General features: G+C 41.9%; 2 protein-coding genes across 5 annotated transcripts in view; both read left to right on the top strand.

The window, feature by feature from the left end:
• The window catches only part of GCSAML (germinal center associated signaling and motility like), a 43,819-nt gene that overhangs the window by 2,070 nt on the left and 18,926 nt on the right, over positions 1 to 22,823 (top strand). Inside the window, exons 1-2 of one of the 4 annotated variants that reach the window (XM_032477254.1) lie at positions 1,890 to 1,982; positions 10,786 to 10,849. In XM_032477254.1, the coding sequence (XP_032333145.1) occupies positions 10,833 to 10,849 (17 nt within the window). In that variant the 5' untranslated portion in view covers positions 1,890 to 1,982; positions 10,786 to 10,832. Of the gene's footprint in view, positions 1 to 1,889; positions 1,983 to 10,785; positions 10,850 to 22,823 lie in introns of those variants that run through there. The other 3 variants (XM_032477253.1, XM_032477256.1, XM_032477255.1) reach the window with 3 other exon arrangements.
• On the top strand, positions 1,893 to 16,830 carry PGBD2 (piggyBac transposable element derived 2). The gene is made up of 3 exons (XM_014563178.2): positions 1,893 to 1,970; positions 10,786 to 10,849; positions 13,104 to 16,830. The coding sequence occupies exons 2-3, from the start codon at positions 10,833 to 10,835 to the stop codon at positions 14,857 to 14,859; spliced, it is 1,773 nt and encodes a 590-aa protein (XP_014418664.1). The 5' UTR covers positions 1,893 to 1,970; positions 10,786 to 10,832; the 3' UTR covers positions 14,860 to 16,830.

The raw sequence follows: 22,823 nt of genomic DNA, 5'->3' as shown, positions 1-22,823 counted from the left end.
TATTCTAAGTTTCTCCCTCTAGTTACAAAAGATAACGTGTGCTCAGGGACCCCCTCAGGTGAATGCCTTCTGCCTGCCGCTCGTCCCTGCAGACAGCGGTCTTCCTGAAGGGCACTGCATGTGTCAGTGATAGCATTTGCTTATGTGTGGGCACGTGTACATTTGTGTGTGCATGTATGAGTGTGCAAAATATGCATTCAAAAATACATAAAATGTGCAGGAACGATTTAAAGAATCATGAAAGAACTTCAAGTATTCCATTCAGTTTAAGAAATCGAGCCTTGCCAAAACCTTAGAAATCCCTTGGGTGTCCGCCCCAATGTGTCTTTTCATATTAACTACTGTCCTGAAGTACCTCTTAATCATGTCCTTACTGTTCTTTGTAGTTTTACGTGTGTACGTGTCTCCAGATTGTTTTAACTTTTTGGTTCTTATAAAATGAAATCATGTAGCAAGTTTTCTTTCTTTCTTTCTTTCTTTTTTTTTTTTTTTGGCTCAGTGTCTTTTTTTTTTAAATTTTTACTCCTTTAAAACTATATTTTATTTTCCAAGAATAATTTCCAAGTTAAGTTTTCTTTTATTTATATTCCAGACTTATATGTATGTATTCCAGGTTACATTTTACCTTATTCCAGTATGATTTCAGTATGATTAAGACTTTTTAAAGACCATATTTTGCCAAATAGAGTTCAGAGTATTATCCAGTAATCTAAACTTAAGCCTTAGAATCTACGAGTCATCAAGAAACATTCTTATTACAATGCTTTTTAGGACTTGTGTACTGCCCTATGTCCTATGACCTCAGGAATATTAGGACGAAACTATACCTATAAAGAGAAGTATCAAGTAAATTGTAAGAGAAAAATTCATTATATATTTTTACAAGGAACTATCTGGGGATTTGAATTATAAGGGAAGAAAGCATGAGGAATCAAAGTAATAGTTACTACTAATATTTTGAGAAAGCTTTGGCTCACTGTCTTTTGTTTGAGATTCACTCAGTGTTGTGTGTGGCTGAAGTTCCTCGTTCCCTTTTTCTGTGGTGGTCTGCTGCATCCCTTCTGTTGAGAGCTGTTTGGGCTGTTTCTGGTCTTTGCTGCTGTAAATAGATCGTGCTGCAGTGGGCACCATTGTCCTGTCTGGTGCACCGTGCAGGAGTTCTGCAGGGTGAGGAGGCTGAGTTGCGGGAAGGGAAGAAAGGGAGATGCTTTTGGCTGTCGGACCTGTGAGGTGATGTGCAACTGTCTCTGGTGGGTGGAGACCTGGCGTGCTGCTCAGCTCCCTGCAATGAATGCTCAGGACAGCTTTCCCACCGACTCCCACCCTCCCACACACCAAACAATTGTCTGGCTCCAAATGCCAGTGCTGAGACAGAGAAACCCTGCTCTAGGGTCGATACCTGGGGTGGACTGCTGGCTGGCTGGGTGGGTTTGTGCACGTTGAACTTCAGTAGATACTAACGGGCTGTTTACACCCTTTCAGCAGTACATGGCCTCTTGAATTACGCATTGTCCTTTTCAGCACTTGATCATCGCTGCCTTTCAGATTTTTGCCAGCTTGGTATATGTGGAATGATGTCTCACTGTGGAATTTTCGTATCCTGAATAGCAATGAGATTGAGCATCTTTTCGCGTCTGTCTGCTTTTTTATTTCCTTTGAGAAATGCCTCCTGATATCATTTTGCCTGTTTTCCAGTTGTTTTATTTGTGCTTTTCTTACTTGTATCTGGGATTTCTTTATATGCACTAGACCCTTCTCATCTCCAAGACACTAACCCTTTATATTTGTTGTAGGTAACTTCTCCAGTTCATGAGTTTATTCTGATGAACAGAGAAGTTCTTGGTTTAAACGGGGAAGAACTTACTTTATTTATGGTTAATGCTTTTTACAGGTAGGTGTGCTTCCTGCTGGATCCCCAGGCAGACAGGACTGCCTCCGAGGAGACCACACTGGAGCAGCACTGAAACCAGGTCTCAGTGAGGGTAACATACCTGCTACCAGGGGCCCAGATGGGATGGGTGTTGCTGGGTCCCTGGGTGAGCAGGACCGAGAGCAGAGCTAGAGCCTGGTCACTGGGTTGCTTCAGGATCTGAAGTCTGGTCCAAGGCTGGTGGGCCTGTTACTAGAGGCTTGGATGGTGTGACTTCTCCTGAGTCCCTTGTCAGATGGGACTGGTTGCAGGACCATGGCCAGGGAGGCCTGGAGCTGAGTTCATAGGAGGTTGGGGCTGCTTTCAGTTTGCTGGCAGAACCATGTGAGCTTGCCACCAGGCTGCAAGCCTGCCTTTTCAAAGCAGTTGTCCTTGGTCTGAGGGTTCATTTGTTTTTTGTAACCTCCTACCTGGATCCCAAAACTTCCACAAAGGCACTTTTGTCTGTGGTTGCCAGCCAAATCATTGTTTGTGTAGGGAGATGCAGACTGGGGACTTTTTGTTCCACTATCTTGCTAGGGTCACTCCCTGTCTCTCTTTTCCTAGGATAGATCAAACGTGTCAGCTCTGCTATTCAAGGCTCAGTAATTTTATCTGCTTGACCAGTTACTGTGTTGAAATCTCTTACTATTATGATGCATTTGTCAATTTCTATGATTATATTAATTTTTATTATATTTTGAAGTTATATTAGTAGATGCATAAAGTTTAAAATTATTATAGTTTTGATGAGTCATACCTTTTTTCCTGTGAAGTTACCTCATTACCTCTGAAAAGACTTTGTTTTAATCTTATTTGTTGTTTTTGATTGTAAAAAACACATGAAATAAAATCTACCACCTTAACCACTTTTAAATGCACATTTCAGTGGTGTTAATTCACATTGTTGTGCAATCTTCAGAACTTCTGTATTTATTAACAAAACTGAGGCTATACCCATTAGACGTCAACTTTCCATTTTCCTGTCCACCCACCCCTGGTAACCACCATTCTTCTTCCTGTTTCTATGAATTTAAATACTTTAAATATCCATTTAAGTGGAATGGCACAGTATTTGTCTTTTTGTGACTGGTTTATTTCACTTAGCGTAATATGCTGCAAGTTTCATCCTCAAGTTGTAACATGTGACAAGATTTCCTTCCTTTTAAGGCCGAATAATGTTCTGTTGTAGGTATACACCACCTCTTGATCCATTTATCTATCTGTAGGTGGACATTTTGAGTTGCTCTTATCTCTTGGCTTTTGTGAATGGTGCTGCTGTGAACCTGGGTGTCCCTTTGAGACTCAGCTTTCAGTTCTTTTGGTTAAATGCCCAGAAGTGGGATTGCTGGATCCTATGGTAGTTCTATGTTTAAGTTTTGGAGGAACCACCATACTGTTTGACATAGTGGTTTCACCATTATGCATTCCCATCAGCAGTGCACAAGGGTTCCAGTTTCTCCACATCCTTACCAGCATTTGTTATTTTCTGTTTTCATGATAGTGGTTATCCTAGTGGGCATGTGGTGATACCCCATTATGGTAAGGTTTGCATCTCTCTAATGATTTGTGATGTTGAGCATCTTTTCATATCCATATAATGGCCATTTATATATCTTCTTTGGAGAAATGTCTGTTCATATTTTTTGTCCTTTTTTAAAATTGAGTTACTTTTTGTTATTGTGAAGATATAAGAGTTCTTTATACATTATTGATATTAACTCCTTTTAAGATACATGTTTTGCAAATATTTTCTCCTATCCCATTTGTTGCCTCTTTACTTTGTTGATTGAATCCTTTGATGAACCTTTAAGTTTGATGTGGTCCTATTTGTCTCTATTTGCTTTTGGTGTCATAGTCAAGAAATCATTGCCTGATTCAATGTCACGAATCTTTTCCCCTATGTTTTCTCCTAAGAGTTCTGTAATTCTACCTCTTAAGTTTAGGTCTTTGATACATTTTGAGTTAATTTTTGTATACGGTATGAGATAAGGCTCCAACTTTATCCTTTTACATGGATATCCAGTTTTTCCAACACCATTTTTTAGAGACCATCCTTTCCCTATCAAGTGTTCTTAGCACTGTTTTTGAAGATTACCTGACTGAATACATGAGAGTTTATTTATGGCTCTGTATTCTGATTCATTGATCCATATGTCTGCATTTATGCCAGTACCACACTCTTTTGATTGTGGTAGCTTTGTAATATGTATTGAAATGAGGAAGTTTAAGTCTTCCAACTTTGTTCTTCTTTTTCAAAATTGTTTTGGCCATTTGAGGTTCCTTGATATTCCATATGAATTTTTGAATGGATTTTTCTATTTCTGCAAAAAATGCCATTGGGGTTTTGATAGAGATTGCATTGAATCTGTAGGTCATTTTAGATAGTTTTAACATATTATCAATATTAAATCTTCCAGTCTATGAGCATAAGATGTCTTTCCATTTTTTTTGGTGTTCTTTAAAAGTTGTTTTCATCAATGGTTTATTATAGCTGTCAGTGTACAACTCTTCACCTCCTTGGTTAGGATTGTTCCTGAATGTTTTGTTCTTTTTAATGCTGTAGTAGATGGAGTTGTTTACCTAATTTCCATTTCAGAGTGGTCATTGGTAATGTATAGAAAATGCAGCTGATTTTAGTGTGTTGATTTTGATTCCTCCAACTTTGCTGAATTTGCTTATTTGTTCTAACAGATTAAAAAAAACTCCTTAGGAATTCCTTACATGTAAGATCGTGTCATCTGCAAACAAGGTAATTCTATTCCTTCATTCTCAATTTGGATGCCTTTTATTTCTTTTTCTTGCATAATTGCTCTGGCTGGGACTTCTAGTACTGTGTTGAATAGGATGGCCAGAGTGGGCATCCTTGTCTTCATCCTGTGTTTAGAGGAAAAGCTTTCAGTCTTCCACTATTTTATGTGACGTTAGCTGTGATTTTTTTCATGCATGGCCTTTGTTATGTTGAGATGGTTTCCTTCTCTTCCTAGTTATTAAGTGTTTTTTATCATGAAAGACTGTTGAATCTTGGTAAATACATTTTCTTCATCAATTAATATGAACATATGGTCGATTTCTACCTTTTAATTGGTTGAAGTTTATACATTGAACTATTCTTGCATTCCAGAAATCCCACTTTGTTGTGATGCATAATCTTTTTAATGTGCTGTTGAATTCAGTTTGCTAGTGTTTTATTGAGGCTTTTTGTATCCATATTCATCAAGGCTGTTGGTCTTTAGTTTTCTTCTAGTGTTTCCCTGGCTCTAGAATCGGGGTAAGTTTGGCTCATTTATCGTATTTTTCAGTTCCACAATTTTTTTCAGTTTCTATCTGTTGATACTTTCATTTTGTTTATGCATTTCCTGATTTTGTTCAGTTGTCTTATTTGTCTTCTCTTTTAGCTCACCGAATACTTTTAAGAAATTGTTTTGAATTCTTCATTAAGAAATTCAGCAATCTGCTTTTCTTTTAGGGTGCATTCTGGAGTTTTACTTTGTTCCTTTGATTGGGCCATGTTTCTTTGTTTCTTTGTCTGCTTTGTGATCTGTTGTTGAGATTTTTCCAAAAACAGTCTCCTTACCTGGTCTTTATGGACCAGGTTTGTTCAGAGGAATATCTTCACCAGTCACCCCACTGGAACTTTGGGACCTCTCCATCCTTTTGTAGTGAGGACTCTTCTCTAGACCCGTGTGTGTGCTTTTAAGTGTCTCCATTTCCATACGCTGCCTGTCTGTCCTTCTTCTCAAGAGCTTGTCATTTCTTGCTCTCCCTGGCATCTACCTCCTGAATTGCAGACTCTGGAGCTGCTGTACTGTGACACCTGCCTACGTTTTCAGGGTCTTCCAAACTCTGCTGCCATGCCCGGTAGTGCCCCAGGTCTGCAGAGACACAGGTCTGTCCTCCCCGCAGCCTCCAGGCAAACCAGATGTTGGGCACATAGCTCACTTGTTTCCATCTCAAGGGAGGAGCCCCCACATGCAGGGTTTTCTCCCGGTTGCACCTGACTGCACTGAGTTGGGCGAGAAGCGTGAGTACGCAGAATGCCATGAACTCTCCTCCTTTTTTCAATGGAATCCCTGCTTGGTTCTATATTGGCTTGGGTTTTCCATTGGCCCCTGGCTCCCTGGCTCTCCGCCTGCCTGCCCTTGTTTCCTGGGACAAGAGAATGAGGAAAGGCAGAGGAAAGAAGCAAGAGACTGGACTTGGGGTGGACGTTTTTATATGATTATTAGGAAATAAAGTGAATAAAGCAAATACTGATAGGGGTGAAACAAAGAGGGAAACAGGAAGGGAAGAGTCAATAGGACTTACTTCAGCAGGTAGAAATCTTTAGATAGTTACTAAGAAATGGGATGAATAAAATGGACATTGATGGGATTAAAACAAAGGTTTTAATACAGCCCTGCTAAAGGTTAGGTGGAGCAAAGGGACCTCCTGCTGGTCCCCCAACATTTAGGGGTCCCATACAAGTCTGCTCTGTTTACCTCAGTTTCGAGAAATAAAAAGCCAGAAGGCAGAGAATACAATGAGAAACCACACCAGCGGACGCCTGGGGCAGTGGGTAGGCAGATTAAGTTAATAAGTGACAGAAGGGCGAGGGTCACTTGGCTCAACCCTGGCTGAAAACACTTGGATAGGCCTACTGGCCTGGTTCCCTGCCCAAGCAAGGCTGTGACATGGGTTCTGGGGTGGCTGGGTTTCCTGGTAAGTCCTCTTTGATGGCTGGGACTGGGTAGTGTCCTCAGCGGTAGGCAGTGCTAGGAATTAATTAGCTTTGCTGCCTGGATGAGGCAGCGGAATAGGTGCTGAGACCAGCACAGCTCATTTGTTTGCACAATGAAATAGCTCGTGAGATAGAGTGGCTAGTTTCGTGATGCAGGTAGAGAGAGTCATGGGCTGTGCTCTCTGCTCAAGTGCCCCTGTGAGTGGGGCAATGGAGTGGGCTACCCAGCTTCCTGTGTGCTGTTGTTAGGTTCCCTGGTGAGGCAGGTTCACAGCTGCGTTTAGCAGTGGGCAGGGATACAGTTAGGTGCCCAGTCAAGGCAGGGCCAAAATGTCTTTATTGATTATCTGCCTTTGATGCAGGAAAATGGATGTGGGGCGTGAGGAGGGCCTGTGTGTCAGGTCTCGGTTGAGCCCCTGGGACGTGCCCCGCCAGGTGTGGGTCCTTGGCTTCACGCAGGAAAGAATTCAGGTGAGAGCCACCGTTGAGTAAAGGTGGATTTCTTTAGAGAGATGCATACTGCATTGAGTGTAAGGCAAGGAACGGGGTGTGGGAATTGGGTGCTCAGGTTAAAGCAAAAGTAGGCACGCACTTCATCTCCAAAGAGGAGGGTTCAAAAAAGGGCCACTAGGCATGGTGATGTCAGTTTTTATGGGCTCAGTACCTTCACACGCCTACAGGTGGGACCATTCCAACTGCCCTGGGGAAGGGGCTGGGATTCCCAGGGATGGGGCCACCGCCCATTCTTTGGCCTTTTGCAGTTAGCCTTGGGGCTGTCATGGCGCCTGCGGGCATGTTATTTGATCACACTGTTACAATGAGCATATAATGAAGCTCAGGGTCTCCTAGAAGTCAAACCTCTTAATCCTCAAGGCCAACTGGGATTTGAATCTTCCACCATTTTGGTGTTAAATTGCTGTCATTCCTTGAGTGGCTGTGCCCTGCCCCCTTCCCTCCTGTCTCACTTGGTTTCTTTAAACCTTACATTGTGGGCACAACGTGACCACTGGCTGGTGATGCGGGTTGGTAAAAGAATCTACCAGAGGCCAAGGAGACTTTAGGAAAATTTAAGTTACGTTGCTATAGGCAACAGTGGGCCACACAGGCAAGAGGTGCCTGCGTGAGCGCCGAGGGTGACCACGAGTGTTGAGGGTGGCCACACAGGGTCTTTTATTTGGGGGGCGGGGGCTGTGAACACCAGGAGTAGGGGGCTGCATGATTGGTTTGTGCACAGGTGCCGGATTGGTTTTAAGATCTGTCAGGGGCTATTCTGAATAATAGGATTTACAACTCTGATAAGGGCAGGATGTGAGGCCCGGCCACCTAAGCTATTGTGAGATGAATTATTTCTTGGAGCAGTTTAGCTTTGTTAGGGTAAACGCACATCACATCAAGAGAAGCTGTTTTGTAGCTTGCAGAAATGCAGGGATGTGAAGGGTCCAGCAGTGGGGAGTCCGGGTTAAGGTGTCCATAGGCCCCAGGCACACAGAGTGCCCAGGGGTGGGGGTTTTATGACTCTAGAGAGGGCCAGCCGCTTCACACCTTTAACTGTTTTCAAAACTCCTACAAAGTTGGTTCAGACAACTTCTGGTTGTTTTTTCAGTGTTTCTGTTGGGAGTGAGAGTTTCTAGTCCTCTCATTTCGTTGACATCACTCTTGTTTTTGACTCATTAAGTTGTTATTATGTGTTCTTAAATTTATATTTGATTTTGGTTTGTTGATGTTGTTTTGGTGTTTTGTTCTTTTTAAAATTTGCCTTATATTGGCTATTTGGTATTTTGGTATTTTTTATATTAATTGGGGGGGGTCTTTCCGTTTTATTTTTTTTCTTTTTAAACTTTTATTTGGTTCTTATTTTTTTCTTTATTTTAAAATTTTTCTTTGGTTCCCTTTAACTGTACTTGAAGATTTTCTTTTCAAATTTATTGTTTTTTTGTTCATATTGTTGCTTGTAATTTATAAAATACATGTATTTTATGTTCTCTTTCTCGTGGTTACAGGATCTGGATCTGTGGATCTGATTCTCCTGTCCGTTGCTTCTGCTGGTTCCCACTCATGGTGCTTTGTTCCCTTGTTTATTTGTTCCCTTGTTTATTTTGTGACCTTTCTTTCCCCAGCCGCCGCCGCCCCCCCCCCCCCCCCCCCCCGCCCCCGACCAAGTTCATGTCCTTTGGAACTGTTATCAGTAGAGTTCTTTGATGTCTTTGTTGGAATATATTCCTTCTGAGGGATTTTGTTTATCTCTACCTCCCCCCACCCCTGGCAGGGGGCACTACCAGTGAATGTCATTTGCAGTTAAAATTTTCACTTGAGGTTGTTGGGATCAATGAGAGATGTGAATTGGCCTTATAAACCTTCATGGTTAGATTCTTGGGAGATTCTTCACTCATGAAGTGTTAAGTTTAAATCAAGCATGTTCACTTTTCTGGCCACTTCTGCACAATGGGGTTATTTATCATTCGTCTGCATTCCCGGGGTACAGCGCTTTGGCAGTGCCTCTATTCAGTCCTCCATTAGCCCTTTAAGTGGTCCTGTTTCTGGTCTCTAGATTACACGCAGCCCTCAGAATCACCTCAATATCACCTGGGTTCATGAGAGCTCAGGATGAAAGCTGGCTAATGAACAAACTCACTTATTAGAGTTACCTTTTTCTCATTGTTTTATGGGAGATTTTTTTATGTGTTCTGGATATTGGTTCTTTGCTGCTTGTATACATCGTGAGTAACTTCTGACAGACTGCAGCTTTGGCGTTAGTTTTCTGTGCTTTGTTGTAAGATGTTATATTAGTCATTTATTACTGCATCACAAATTAACCCACAGCTTAGAAGCTTAAAAATGACAAACGTTTTTTAATCTCGTTTCTGCCAGTTGGGAATCCAAGTGTGACTTAGCTGAGTTCCGGTTGGCCTGGGGTCTTCTATGAGGTTGCAAACTGTCAGCAGGGTCTGTGGCCTCATCTGAAAGCTTGACTGGGCGGGGGTGTTCCTCGTGATACAGTTCCTTGTGGGTCAGTGGACTGAGGGCTTAGTCCCCTCTGGTTGTTGGCCAGAGCCCTCCCTCAGTTCCTTGCCCCGTGGGCCGTTTCCTCAGCTAGCTCAGAAACATTGTAGCTGTCTTCCTTTGGAGTCAGTGAGTGAGAGAGCAAGAGAGACAGTGTGCATAGATGGTTCATTTATAGTCTAATCTCAGAAGAGACATCCTATCACTTTTGCCGTATTCTATTTGTTGGAAGTAAGTCACAAGGTCCAGCCCACTCAAGGGCAGAAAATTACATAAGGGTGTGAATGCTGTCAGGTAGGGATCTTTGGGGACCATCTTAGATGCTGCCTACCACAGGTGTGTTGCAAGTTTGGTGTGGTTAAAATTATCCATTCTGTAAGTTTCTGCGTTTTTTATAAGAAAGGTAATCCTATGCTACAGTCATTAATATACTTACAAGTTTAAATGTTTTGCTTTTTTCTGATTAGTGCTGAATACATCTAGGACTTCACTGTCTAATACAGTAGCTACTGTCCACACATGACTGTTTAAATTAAAACTATTTCATGTAATTTTAAATTAAAAATTCAGTTTTTCAGTCATACCAGCCAGTGCCTAGCACCCACGTGTGGCTCATGGCTGCCATGCTGGACAGCACTGATAGAAAACATTTCTGTCGCTTTGGCAAGTTCTGTTGGCAGCACTGACGGAGGACAGTTTTCAACCAGGAGAGATTTCTCCTCCCACCTTCCCCACCAGGGGGCACCTGGCAATGTCTAGACTGTAGAAACCTTTTTGCTTTTCACAGTGAGGGGAGTGGTGGTGTATCTAGTAGATGGAGGCCCGGGATCCTGTTAAATATCACGTAATACGTAAGACAGGTCTCCTACAACCAAGACTTCATCCAGCCCCAAATGCCAGTTCTTCTGACTACGGGAAACCCTGCCGCAGAACGTATTTTGCTGTGTGTCTTGTTGTGTAGTGTGAGATGGGGAGCCTCGTTCTTTTCCCTCTGAAGAGCCGGCCAGCTGGACACCACTTCCTGTGTGTACTTGTCCATTTCCTTCTGGTTGGTAGTGAACCTGAGACGGTTTTTTCCCCTTAAATGGTAGAATAGATCCCATTGCCTTGCTAATTAAGATATAATTTCTGAAAACTGCCTTCTGTTGTCTTACAGGTTTTTAGACCCTGTGAGTGAAGACAGCCTCGTGTTCCCAGTATATCATGGCTTCATCTTCAAGGTAGGAGTCGTATCTGGCGAACGGCTTTCTGCAAGGACAGCTCACTCTTGAGCACATGGGGGTTAAGGGTGCTGAGCCCCGTGCAGTTGGAAATCTGGGTATAACTTTAGAGTCGGGCCCTCTGCACCAGGAGTTCCAACCAACTGAAGATCATGTAGCGTTCTCGCATGTATTTATTGAAAAAAATCCGCATTTAAGTGGATTCAGGCAGTTCAGACTCATGTTATTCAAGGGTCAGCTGTGTTTACGCCTTTGCTTTTGAAAGGCTCCGTCTGTGACATTTTCAGCTCTTAGTCCTGCTGGTCTCCCTAAGCAGCTGGCATTTGTGAAGCGCCAAGGAGGGAGAAGAAAGAGAAAGATTGGAGGAAAGACAGACAAAGGAGTGTGTATGGTGTGGTACGGGTACGGTTGTGTAGATCTGGTTCCGCACTGGATCTAAAAATGTGATTTACTTTGTTCATCTGTCATCGTGGAAGGTGGTTGTCCTTGGGGCTGCCTCAGTTCCTGCGGGCTCTCCCACTGCAAGGGTTTGAACAGCCATGTGCAGAAAGTGTTCGGAGACCTGGTGAGCAGCAGCTCGGATAGCGAGACCGGCAAAGACTATGTGCCTGGCAGGCCTGGATCTGCCACTACAAACCAGGGGAGGCCGTGCGAGGCGGGGAGATGACTGATGCCCTTTGAGAACGTGTCTCAGTTCGAGGTCCGTGGGAAGGAAGGGCTTCTCAGGGTTCCTCTCCTTTGAAGTCTGGTCTTCCTTCCTGGCCGGCCCGTGGAGAGCTTGAGGCATACCTCACCTCCCCAGAGGGCAGACCTCTTGCACCCTAGCCTCCAGCATAGGGGCTGGCGGATTCAGTGCCCTGGAAGTAAGGTTGGAAGTAAGGTTGGAGTGAGTGAATTTCTTAACGCAGCCTAAACTCCGGAGTCTAAGGGTAGGTCTGCAGAGAAATAGCCTTCGTGGAAAAGCCTGCATCCTTCATCCAGGGCGGGGCTTCGCTCATGCAGAGGCCAGGGTATAGGGCAGCAGGATTGCCCACTTCCCCAAGTCTGGTCTGTTCTCATAGCTAGAGTCATGTATCTGCCCCTCACTGCCATGCTTCCCCCTCCTCGTGGGTTTCCTGTGATAGCTAAGCAGAACTCAAGGTCCTGATCAAGGCGCCTGGAGCCCTTTGGGGCCTTGACTTTGGACCCGACCACCTCTGTTCTGCTCTCCTCCCCTCACTGCGTCTGCAGCCTCACTGATCTCGCTGTTCACAGACATCACGTCCCTTCAACCGCAGGGCCTTGCACGTGCTTTCTTTCTCTCTTCCTGGGACATGCTGTCTCCAGCTGTCTGCAAGGCTCACTCCTTCACCTCTCCAGGCCGCCTGACCTGTGAGCCTTCCCGCGTCACCTGTGTAGCACCCCCCAGCCCTATTCCTTTGCTGCACTCCCTCTCCCTTCTTCAGAATGGCCCTCATCACTACCAGGTAGTGTAGCTGTGTGTTTGTTGATCTGTCATCTGCCTCCTCCATCTGGAAACAAGTGCTCTGCAGGTCGGGGGTGGAGTGTGCCCATTGCCAGCCCCTCAGCACCTGCTCATGGTTGGCGCTCCTCAAATACAAGTATCTCTTGCCATTCATTGGTTCCCACATGGTCAGGGAGAGGTAGAAGGGCAGGGGTTTCCATGTTTCCAAATCTGTTTGGCTTGTGAACTGCAGTTAGTATGCAGTAGTGTGTCAGATATTGAGAGAGCCTTGTGAAAATCTGTCGGAATTGGTTTAGCTCCTGAATTTGGGTGGTTGAATGTTCAAGCAGGGAGAGTGTGAGAATTTGGGAAGTAAGGAAACTTTGCCAAATGAATAAGAGAAAGGGAAGACATAGATACGGCAAAAGTCTGAAAGTAGAGTATCTGGGGCCACTGGGTCAGGGGACATCAGGGGACTTCAGTGGCCCAGGTTTCCAGTTGCAGGTGATGACAGTGGCCCAGATTCATCACCAGAGGGTGTCCTCTATACGGAACATTTTATTTAAGAAGGAAAGGGGTTATGGAATACCTCTTTAGAATGCCTCTTGTCATTGAAATACTTTTGCGCTTAAAGCGGTAATCTGTGTTTGTCTGGAAAATTCACTTATCTGGCGCTGTGCCTGGCAGTGCCCGGTCCGAGGTGCCATTGCAGCAGGAGTCTTCACTGTGAGCAGTGCTTTAACGGGGTTTTCTGCTAAAGCACCGGCTTTCCTGCGTGGCCTCTCTTCATTCTGTTTCCTGTCACTGCAGCAGCCTCACTCCTGGGAGAGGTGCTGGCTCAAAGCTCAAGTCCATGAAGTTGCTCGAGGTTCTGAATGCCCTGGAGGAAGACGAATCTGGCCACGGCAGGGAGGAGATCTTCATCGCACCACCCAGTAACGCTGCAGGGGACTTCACTGATGAGGACTCGGGCGATGAAGATGGCCGGCGAGGAACCCACCTGCCCGGCAGCGTGCTGCACGCCTTTGTTGTGCCCGAGGACTCTGGCCCCAGCGAGGATGAGGAGGACCTGCAGCCAGCCAGGAAGAAGCGGAGGGCAGGAGTGGAGCCTCAGCGCATTTGGACCAAAAGAGACATCCGGCCGGACTTCAGCAGCTGGACAGCATCAGATCCTCATATGGAAGATCTCAGAAGCCAGGAGCTGAGTCCTGTGGGCCTCTTTGAATTGTTTTTTGATGAAGGCACAATTAATTTTATTGTTGATGAAACCAATCGTTATGCTTGTCAGAAAAATGTCAGCCTGGGTCTCACGGCCCAGGAGTTGAAGTGTGTTCTGGGCATTTTGATCTTGAGCGGGTACATCTCCTACCCAAGGAGAAGGATGTTTTGGGAAACGTCTCCTGATTCCCATCACCATCTCGTGGCTGATGCAATCCGGAGGGACCGGTTTGAGCTGATCTTCTCATACCTGCATTTTGCAGATAATAACGGGCTGGATGAAAGTGACCGGTTTGCCAAGGTCAGGCCTCTCATCGTCCGGATGAACCGCAATTTCCAGAAGCACGCACCCTTGGAAGAGTTCTACAGCTTCGGCGAGTCCACGTGTGAGTACTTCGGACACCGGGGATCCAAGCAGCTGCCCGCAGGGAAGCCTGTGCGCCTGGGCTACAAGATCTGGTGTGGGACGACCAGCAGAGGCTACCTGGTGTGGTTCGAGCCCTCGCAGGGCACGCTGTTCACGAAGCCCGGCAGGGGCCTGGACCTGGGAGGCAGCATGGTGGTCAAATTTGTAGATGCGCTTCAGGCACGTGGCTGTCTGCCGTACCACATATTTTTGGACAAGGTTTTTACAAGTGTCAAACTGATGTCCATTTTGAGGAAGAAAGGAGTGAAGGCGACAGGAACTGTCCGTGAGTACAGAACCGAGCGATGTCCCCTTAAAGATCCCAAGGAACTGAAGAAGTTGAAGAGGGGTTCGTTTGATTACAAAGTGGATGAGAGCGAGGAGATCATTGTCTGCCGCTGGCATGACAGCCGCGTGGTCAACATCTGCTCCAACGCGGTGGGCATAGAGCCGGTGGGGCTGAGCAGCCATCACTCGGGGGCGGCCAGAACGCAGTCCCAGGTCCACCAGCCGTCCCTGGTGAGGCTGTACCAGGAGAAGGTGGGGGGTGTCGGCCGGATGGACCAGAACATCGCCAAGTATAAGGTGAAGATCCGGGGTATGAAGTGGTACTCGAGTTTCATTGGCTATGTCATCGACGCCGCTCTTAACAACGCGTGGCAGCTGCACCGGATATGCTGCCGAGATGCCCAGGTGGACCTCCTGGCCTTCCGGAGGTACGTGGCCTGTGTGTACCTGGAGAGCAACGCGGACACGTCGTCCCAGGGGAGGCGAAGCCGGAGGCTGGAAACCGAGAGCCGCTTCGACATGATTGGGCACTGGATCATCCACCAGGATAAGAGGACCCGCTGTGCCCTCTGCCACTCGCAGACCAACACCCGCTGTGAGAAGTGCCAGAAGGGCGTGCATGCCAAGTGCTTCAGGGCGTACCACATCCGGTGAGGCGTGCCCCACAGGCCCCCCCCCCCGCAGGTCTGCCTTATGCTGAGATGTTTACAGCTGATGACATGCAGCACTTGCAGCACTTGTACTTTGTGTTGGAAAAAAAAAAAAAGACCCGAATCCTTGATGATTTGGTTTTGTATGTTTCCCCGTCTTCATTACAGTTTACCGTTTCATTGTCTGTTGTGTCTACATGTACTATAAATTAATATTTATATTAGTAATTGTAAATATTTATGGATATTTATGGATATGTATTTTATACTGTTACTTATTTCAATTTACAGGCCCCCTTTTTATTCATATAAAAACTTTGCTTTGGAGTATAGCTGAGTCCCGGTAAGAACAAGTAAATGTAATCCAAAACTTCAGAGAAACTTTCATAGTGTATGCTGTCAATTGTAATCTAACGTTTAGGCAATGGTATATAAATGTGTCAGTATGATGAAGGATATCTTAATCATATTTATTTCACTTTAATCTAATGCTAGGAAACTGTCCAGAGATAGAGAGATAGATGATCTGTCATGTATTTATCCAGATGGCTAGATTTGTAGAGTTCGTATTTTCTTGATAAAAAGTATTTTCCTAATACATGTATATCCAAGTGGAATCGTTTTTATAAATAATGTGAGGTAGGAAGTTTTTTTTCCCCCAAATGGACTGTCGGCATCATTTTACTAAAAGTTTTATTATATATTTCCCCAATGATTTAAATTCTGTCTTTAAAAATTCCTGAACTTTGGAGGAAAATATTGAAACAGAAAAAGTTTATGTTGGAGAAGCTAGTGGAATATATTCCAGAAGAATTAAAGAAATACATGTAAAAATTTGAACTTATCAGAAATCTAAGAGAGCATGTTGAGTGTCATCTCTTTATTTGGGAAGGAACTTTACAACAGCACACATATGAATGGAGCACATCAATGTATTTGATTGTGAAGAACTGAATTGACATCTGTTATCAAAGGTAAAGTGCAAAGAAATTGAGAAGATGTATTCCAAATTATTACATTTTTGGTATAATATCCTCAGTGTAAAGACATCTCATATCATAAACACATAGATGGCAAGGGTAAAATGTGTAAGGGTAAAGAAATGTGAAGAAAGATGAAAAATGAATGAACAGTGAAGTAATGGAAGAAAAAAACGAATGAACAGTGAAGAAATGGACGAGACTTCACTCTGGTGGCCATAAAATGCAAAGATAAGCAATTGCTAGGTATCTTTTATTAAAGAAATGAATTTGTTTATTTGTACATAATTACACTGAATTTGTTTATTTGTACATAATTACACTGCTGTGAGTGTAGAAAGGCGGCAGACTCTTGGAATATCTGAGGGAGTGTGACTCTGCACAGCCTTTCTGAAGGCAATTTAAGAGTCCATCCTAACTCTTAAAAATTGCTCACACCCACAGAAAAGCAAATATTTAGTCCATAGTGATCTAAATAAATTAAAGAGGGTGGGGAAGGCATAGGTCCTCCCTTCAGTAGGGACCTAATTAATAAATACAGAAGGAAGGATGGAAATAAAATACTGCTATTTGGCAAACACCCCAGTGGTAATTTTAGGGCATTACACATATTTATTACACATTTTACCCTTGCCATCTATGTGTTTATGAGATGTCTTTACACTGAGGATATTATACCAAAAATGTAATAATTTGGAATACATCTTCTCAATTTCTTTGCACTTCACCTTTGATAACATGTCAATTTCACAGTTCTTCACAATCAAATACATTGATGTGCTCCATTCATATGTGTACTGTTGTAAAGTTCCTTCCCAAATAGATGACACTCAACATGCTCTCTTAGATTTCTGATAAGTTCAAATACAATTTCCTTGTATTTTCTTCTCTGTGTTTTTTTTCTTAACTTTTTTTGTTGAGTTATAACCATTTTACAATGTTGTGTCAAATTCCAGTGTAGAGCACAATTTTTCAGTTATACATGAGCATGTATATATTCATTGTCACATTTTTTTCTCTGTGAGCTACCATAAGATCTTGTATATATTTCCCTGTGCTACACACTATAATCTTGTTTATCTATTCTACATTTTGAAATCCCACTTTGTCTCTTCCCACCCCCCGGCTCCTTGGCAACCACAAGTTTCTATTCTATGTCTATGAGTCTGTTTCTGTTTTGAACTTACTTTTTATTCTTTTTTTTAATTCCACATATGAGTGATCTCATATGGTATTTTTCTTTCTCTTTCTGGCTTACTTCACTTAGAATGACATTCTCCAGGAACATCCATGTTGCTGCAAATGGCATGATGTTGTTGGTTTTTATGACTGAATAGTATTCCATTGTGTACATATACCACTTCTTTATCCAGTCAGCTGTTGATGGACATTTAGGTTGTTTCCATGTCTTGGCTATTGTAAATAGTGCTGCTATGAACATTGGGGTGCAGGTGTCATCCTGAAGTAGGGTTCCTTCTGGATATATGCCCAGGAGCGGGATTACTGGGTCACATGGTAAGTCTATTCCTAGTCTTTTGAGGAATCCCCATACTGTTTTCCACAGTGGCTGCACCAAAATGCATTCCCACCAGCAGTGTAGGAGGGTTCCCTTTTCTCCACAGCCTCTCCAGCATTTATCATTTGTGGACTTTTGAATGATGGCCATTCTGACTGGTGTGAGGTGATACCTCATTGTAGTTTTGATTTGAATTTCTCTGATAATTAGTGATATTGAGCATTTTCTCATGTGCCTATTGAACAATTAGTATGTCTTCCTTGGAGAATTGCTTGTTTAGGTCTTTTGCTCATTACTGAATTTGGTTGTTTGTTTTTCTCTTATTAAGTCATATGAGCTGCTTATATTTTCTGGAGATCGAGCCTTTGTCAGTTTCACTTGCAAGAATTTTCTCCCATTCTGTAGGTTGTCATTTTGTTTTTCTTATGGTTTCCTTTGCTGTGTAGAAGCTTCTGTTTCATTAGGTCCCATTTGTTTATTCTTGCTTTTATTTCTATTGCTTGAGTAGACTGCCCTAGGAGAGCATTTTTGAGATGTATGTCAGATGATGTCTTGCCTACATTTTCTTCTAGGAGGTTTATTGTATCTTAACATATTTTAAAGTGCACAGTACCTTATTATTGACTATAGGTGCTATGTTTACTACAGATCTCTGAAACTTACGTAGCATAGCCAAACTTTATATCCATTGAACAACGCCCCATTTACTCCTCTCCCCAGCCCTTCGCAGCAACCACTCTACTTTCTGTGCCTATGAGTTTGTCTATTTTCAATTCCACATGTAAATTGAAATTATGCATTATTTGTCCTTCTGTGACTGGCTAATTTCACCTAAGCATAATAGCCTCAAGTTTCACCCATGTTGTTGTAAATGGTAGAGTACTTTCTTTTTTATGGATGAATAATATTCAATTGTATGCATATGCCAGGTTTTCTTTATCCATTCATCTATGAGTACACATTTGTGTTGTTTCTATATTTTGGCTATTGTGAAAGACGCTACAATAAACTTAAGAGTGAAGATACCTCTTTGAGATCCTGATTTTGATTTCTTGATGTATATCCAGAAGCAGGGTATATACTGGATCATATGGTTATTATGTTTTAATTTTTTGAAGAGTCTTTATACAATTTTCCATAGTACCTGCACCATTTGGCTACCTACCAACGATGCACAAAGGTTCCAATTTCTCCACACCATTACCAACACCTGCCGTGTGTGTGTGTATGTGTGTATAGATTTATTTATATATATATGTTTTTGATAACAGCCATTCTAACAGGTGTGAGGTGATAACTCAATGTGACTTTGATATACACTTCCCTGATAAGTAGTGATGCTGAGGACCTTTTCATGTACCATCTGTACGTCTTCTTTGGCAATGGAGGGAAAAATGATACAACCGTTCTTAAAGAGTTTAATTCAAATATGTTCTGCAATGAAAAATGCTTCCTTCTTCTCAAGGTCAATCAGTATTTATGGAAAGCCTATACGTGACAGCACTCTTGACCTCAAGAAAAAATTAACACAGAGGACAGATTACAGTCCTCTGATGCTGATGAAAAAATTGCTAAACCACTTCAAGAAGCACTGTACTTAATCACTGTTCTGTAACTTTAAAAAATTAGAGATTATATAGCTGAGAAAGGATAAAAACTTTTCAAGTTGACTTCTGCTATAAAGTGTAATTTTTAAGAGTGTATAGAATGATGATTTAATACATGTATATGTTGCAAAATGATTACCAGGGTGTGATTTCTGATGTCAAGTCATGTGTAATTTCCACTACATCACAACAGCCTCTTTTCAAGATAGGGCAGACGTTAATGTGTTCTAGGTAGAAGCATAAATACTGTGCTGTAGAAACAAGAGGAAAGAATGAATGGAATTCTGAACTGGAAAGACAGGAAGGAAGGACATGTTTGAGGAACTGCTGTTTGGATTGTGCTGCAAATGTTAGGAACGTTGACCAAACTGGAAAAGACTTTCTAAAGTGCAGGGACAGTGTGCGAAAATGTATGAGTTTGAAGTATATAGTGGTTCAGGAAATACAATTAATTAATTGTCTGGTAATTATAACAAATTGTTCATGAACAGATCCAATTGGAGAGGGACTTGAAAATGAGATTCAGCATTTGATGATAAAGTCTTCTACAGATACTAACTACTATATATAAAATAAACAGCAAGTTTCTTCTCTGTAGGATTATATTCAATATCTTGTAGTAAGAATATATGTATGTATATTTATGACTGAAACGTTATGCTATACACCAGAAATTGACACAACATTGCAAACTGACTATACTTCAATAAAAAACCAAACACAATAAAACATAGCTCACGAAAATTAAAAAAAAAGAAACATTCTTGTGTAAAAAATACATTTCATTAGACAACAAAATATAAAAAGTCTTCAAAAGCACTTGGGAAATGATAATGTAGTGAAAATTTATGAGTTGGAGAAAGATGTAATGTGGCTTATATTTTAAAGAGAATTGTATGTCCTCAGTGTGTAAGGTGAAATGAAAGAGAAAAAATGGACAAAGTTAAGGAACTCTTAAAATACACCAGTCAACAGATGGTGAAGAGCTAAAATTCAGCAGGAACAACCAAAATGAAAAAAAGACGTTTGGTGAAAGTAACTGCATTTCCAACGCTTGGCAGTCATTTAGATCACAGATGTGATGTGAGAGAAGGATAAAATTATTCCCCCAAATGAAATTTAAGATTATTCCTGGTGTTTCCAGGGGACCTTTCCGTAATTAGAGAATCTTGGCAGATGCTGTATATATTTGGAGATGGAGGAAACACAGAAACAGAGAGGCAGTGATAGATCTTAGGTGAGATGGAACTGGAGAGTCCCAGCCTCCTCTTACAGCTGTCAAACAAATCCCTATCAAATCTGCCAGATGGAGGAAACAGAAATGATAAGAATCAGACTCAACCCACTCCCTTTCCTTTTCCTATGATAACGTTCTTTACTTTCTCCAGACGCAACCGTGACCCCGTGCCTCTGTGTGGTCATTCACCCAATGAAAGAGCTATGAGTCTTGCACCAAGGGTTTTCCAGATCTATTCTCAGCCACTCTACTCCAATGGTACTGAGGGGAAAAGGAAATGATATTTATCAAGCAGCTGAAGAGTGCCAAACATATTGTACGGTTGGGTTAAATCCTCCTAATAATACAATGAAGGAGACATTGTTATCCCCATTTGTACAAGTTTTGAAATTTAGAGCACAAAGGTTTCAGACTCACAGTTAGCAGAGGCAGTTTAAGTCATTAGACACAAAATCAGCAAGACGCCAAAGCTTGCAAGCCTTGTCTGCTTACTTGAGAGAGGACTTATGTAAGACTTCTTTTCAAGAAGAAGGTATATCCAGGCTGTGCTCTAGGCCTTCTGGAACATGGGAGGGTGTGAAGCCTGATGATGGTTCTCTGAGGGGACCGAGGGGATGCAGGGTTAGCCTTCTGCCTGCTGCTCATCTAAAGGATTCAATATTAAATGGATAATCAGGAATGTTTCCTTCTTCTGGAAATCTGTACCTGACACACACATTACGTTTAGAATGTATGAATCTTCTCTCCATCTACTCAGTGATGGAGTTCACAATGTCCTACCTCCAAATGCAGCATCTTGGTATATTGACTATTTTAAGCTGAAGGAGTTTGAGGAAACAGCAGAAGCAGGACAGTTATTCTGACCTCCTCACCCTTTCCGTTCTTCCCTGAAAGCATGAACTAAATCGCTCACTTGAAACATGCTCTCCTGTACCAGGAGGAAGGGAGAAATTCTTATCACCAGAGACAAGGAACTGAGGACCAAGAAAGCTATATAAATAAACCGTGTTACATCGTCACCATTTATTTCCCTTAGCCCAAACCCCTTTGCCTTGTCAATTCTTCACAGATGTTTTGTTTCTTTGTCTAAAAGGTATCAAAGCTTCCTGTTCTGCTTGTTTCTTCTGGTCTTCATTCTCTTGTGAAGGCTCCCATGTATATGCAAAAATTAAATAAAATCTGTATGCTTTTCTCCTGTTAATCTGTCTTATGTCAATTTAATTTTAGGCCCAGCCAGAGACCTAAAGAAAGCAGAGGATAAGTTTTCCTCCTTTACATCATCTATCTATCTGAAGTTTGTGTGTACCTATGAACACATCATGCAAACGGGCCCTAATTGATGAAAAATAATAGGACAATTTCTTAATAATGGCACAAAAAAACTTCAGAACTATAGATTGATAGTTTTATTATTCTTGATCATCTTGAATATCTTATGATCTCTCTATGACCCAGAATTTCAAAGGTGATAGTTTAAAGGAAGATTCAATAACAGAAAATCTATACTACCTCTGGTGGAATTAGACACAGTCTTAATTTCCTCAGACAAGATGGATTTAGAACTTGTAGAAGTTTTTTGGAGAAATCTTCATAACTGAATCTCTATAACTGTTCATAAAGAAGCCATGCATTCCTGCTCAGGACTAAAATAATCAAATTAAAACCTTGGATATTTCCCAGAGAATAAAGCTTTAGTGTGCCCCTGACTTTAGAAAGCAGAGACAGTAAACAAAATATAGGAAAATCGGCCTTAAGACAAACTTGATTCATCGTCTCATCAATTCTGCCATTACTTTTTTAAAAATTAATTTATTTTTTACTTGAAGTATAGTTAGTTTACAAATGAAGATGAATTCTGCCATTACATTTTAAATGCACCAAGTGCTTGGCCAGACATTAGAGACTGGAGCATCTGAGGCAAAGTTCCAAGGCTGAAGCAGGTGAATTTTCCTCATGTAGGCGATCACGTAGACTTCCCCTCTTTATTCTCATTAGCTAATATTTAAGCAACGGTAGAATGTAATGAATTTTGGTGATGCTGTTATGTTTTCCAAAAAAAAAAATAAAGAATGGGCTAGAGATTTTCAAAACTAACTCGTCCTTGAGACCACTGAGAAGTATTTTGTATTGCCATTTTCATTCAATTTTTAATAAAGTTGTAGGTGCTTTAAAAGTGGAGAAAAGAATAAGGAAATCACCACAAAGAGAGAAACTGAGGCGTGGTAGAAAGTGTAAGATGTCCTTAGTTTAAGCCCCTGTCATGAGATTCTTTTGCCTATTTTTAAAATTAACCATACTCCCTAGTTCTTATTTATTTAATTTATTATGTTATTATGATATATTTGTTTTATATATTTTATAATGTATATTATATAATATGTAATGTTTATTATATATTATATTCTTTATTATTTTATTATTTGTTATTATTTTCCCCAGTTTTATTGAGATGTAATTGACATATAACAGTGTATTGGTTTCAGGCGTACAGCCTAATAATTTAACATTTGTTTATACTGCAAAATAATTGCTACAGTAAGTTTAGTTAACATTGATCACCTCACACAGTTGCAGTTTTCTGTGTGTGATGAGAACTTTTAAGATCTTCTCTATTAGCAACTTTCAAAT

The sequence above is a fragment of the Camelus ferus genome, chromosome 3, assembly GCF_009834535.1.
Source record: "Camelus ferus isolate YT-003-E chromosome 3, BCGSAC_Cfer_1.0, whole genome shotgun sequence".
Classification (NCBI taxonomy): Eukaryota; Metazoa; Chordata; class Mammalia; order Artiodactyla; family Camelidae; genus Camelus; species Camelus ferus.
Note: the sequence above shows the minus strand (reverse complement) of the source record. Positions and strands in the feature narration are given on the sequence as shown.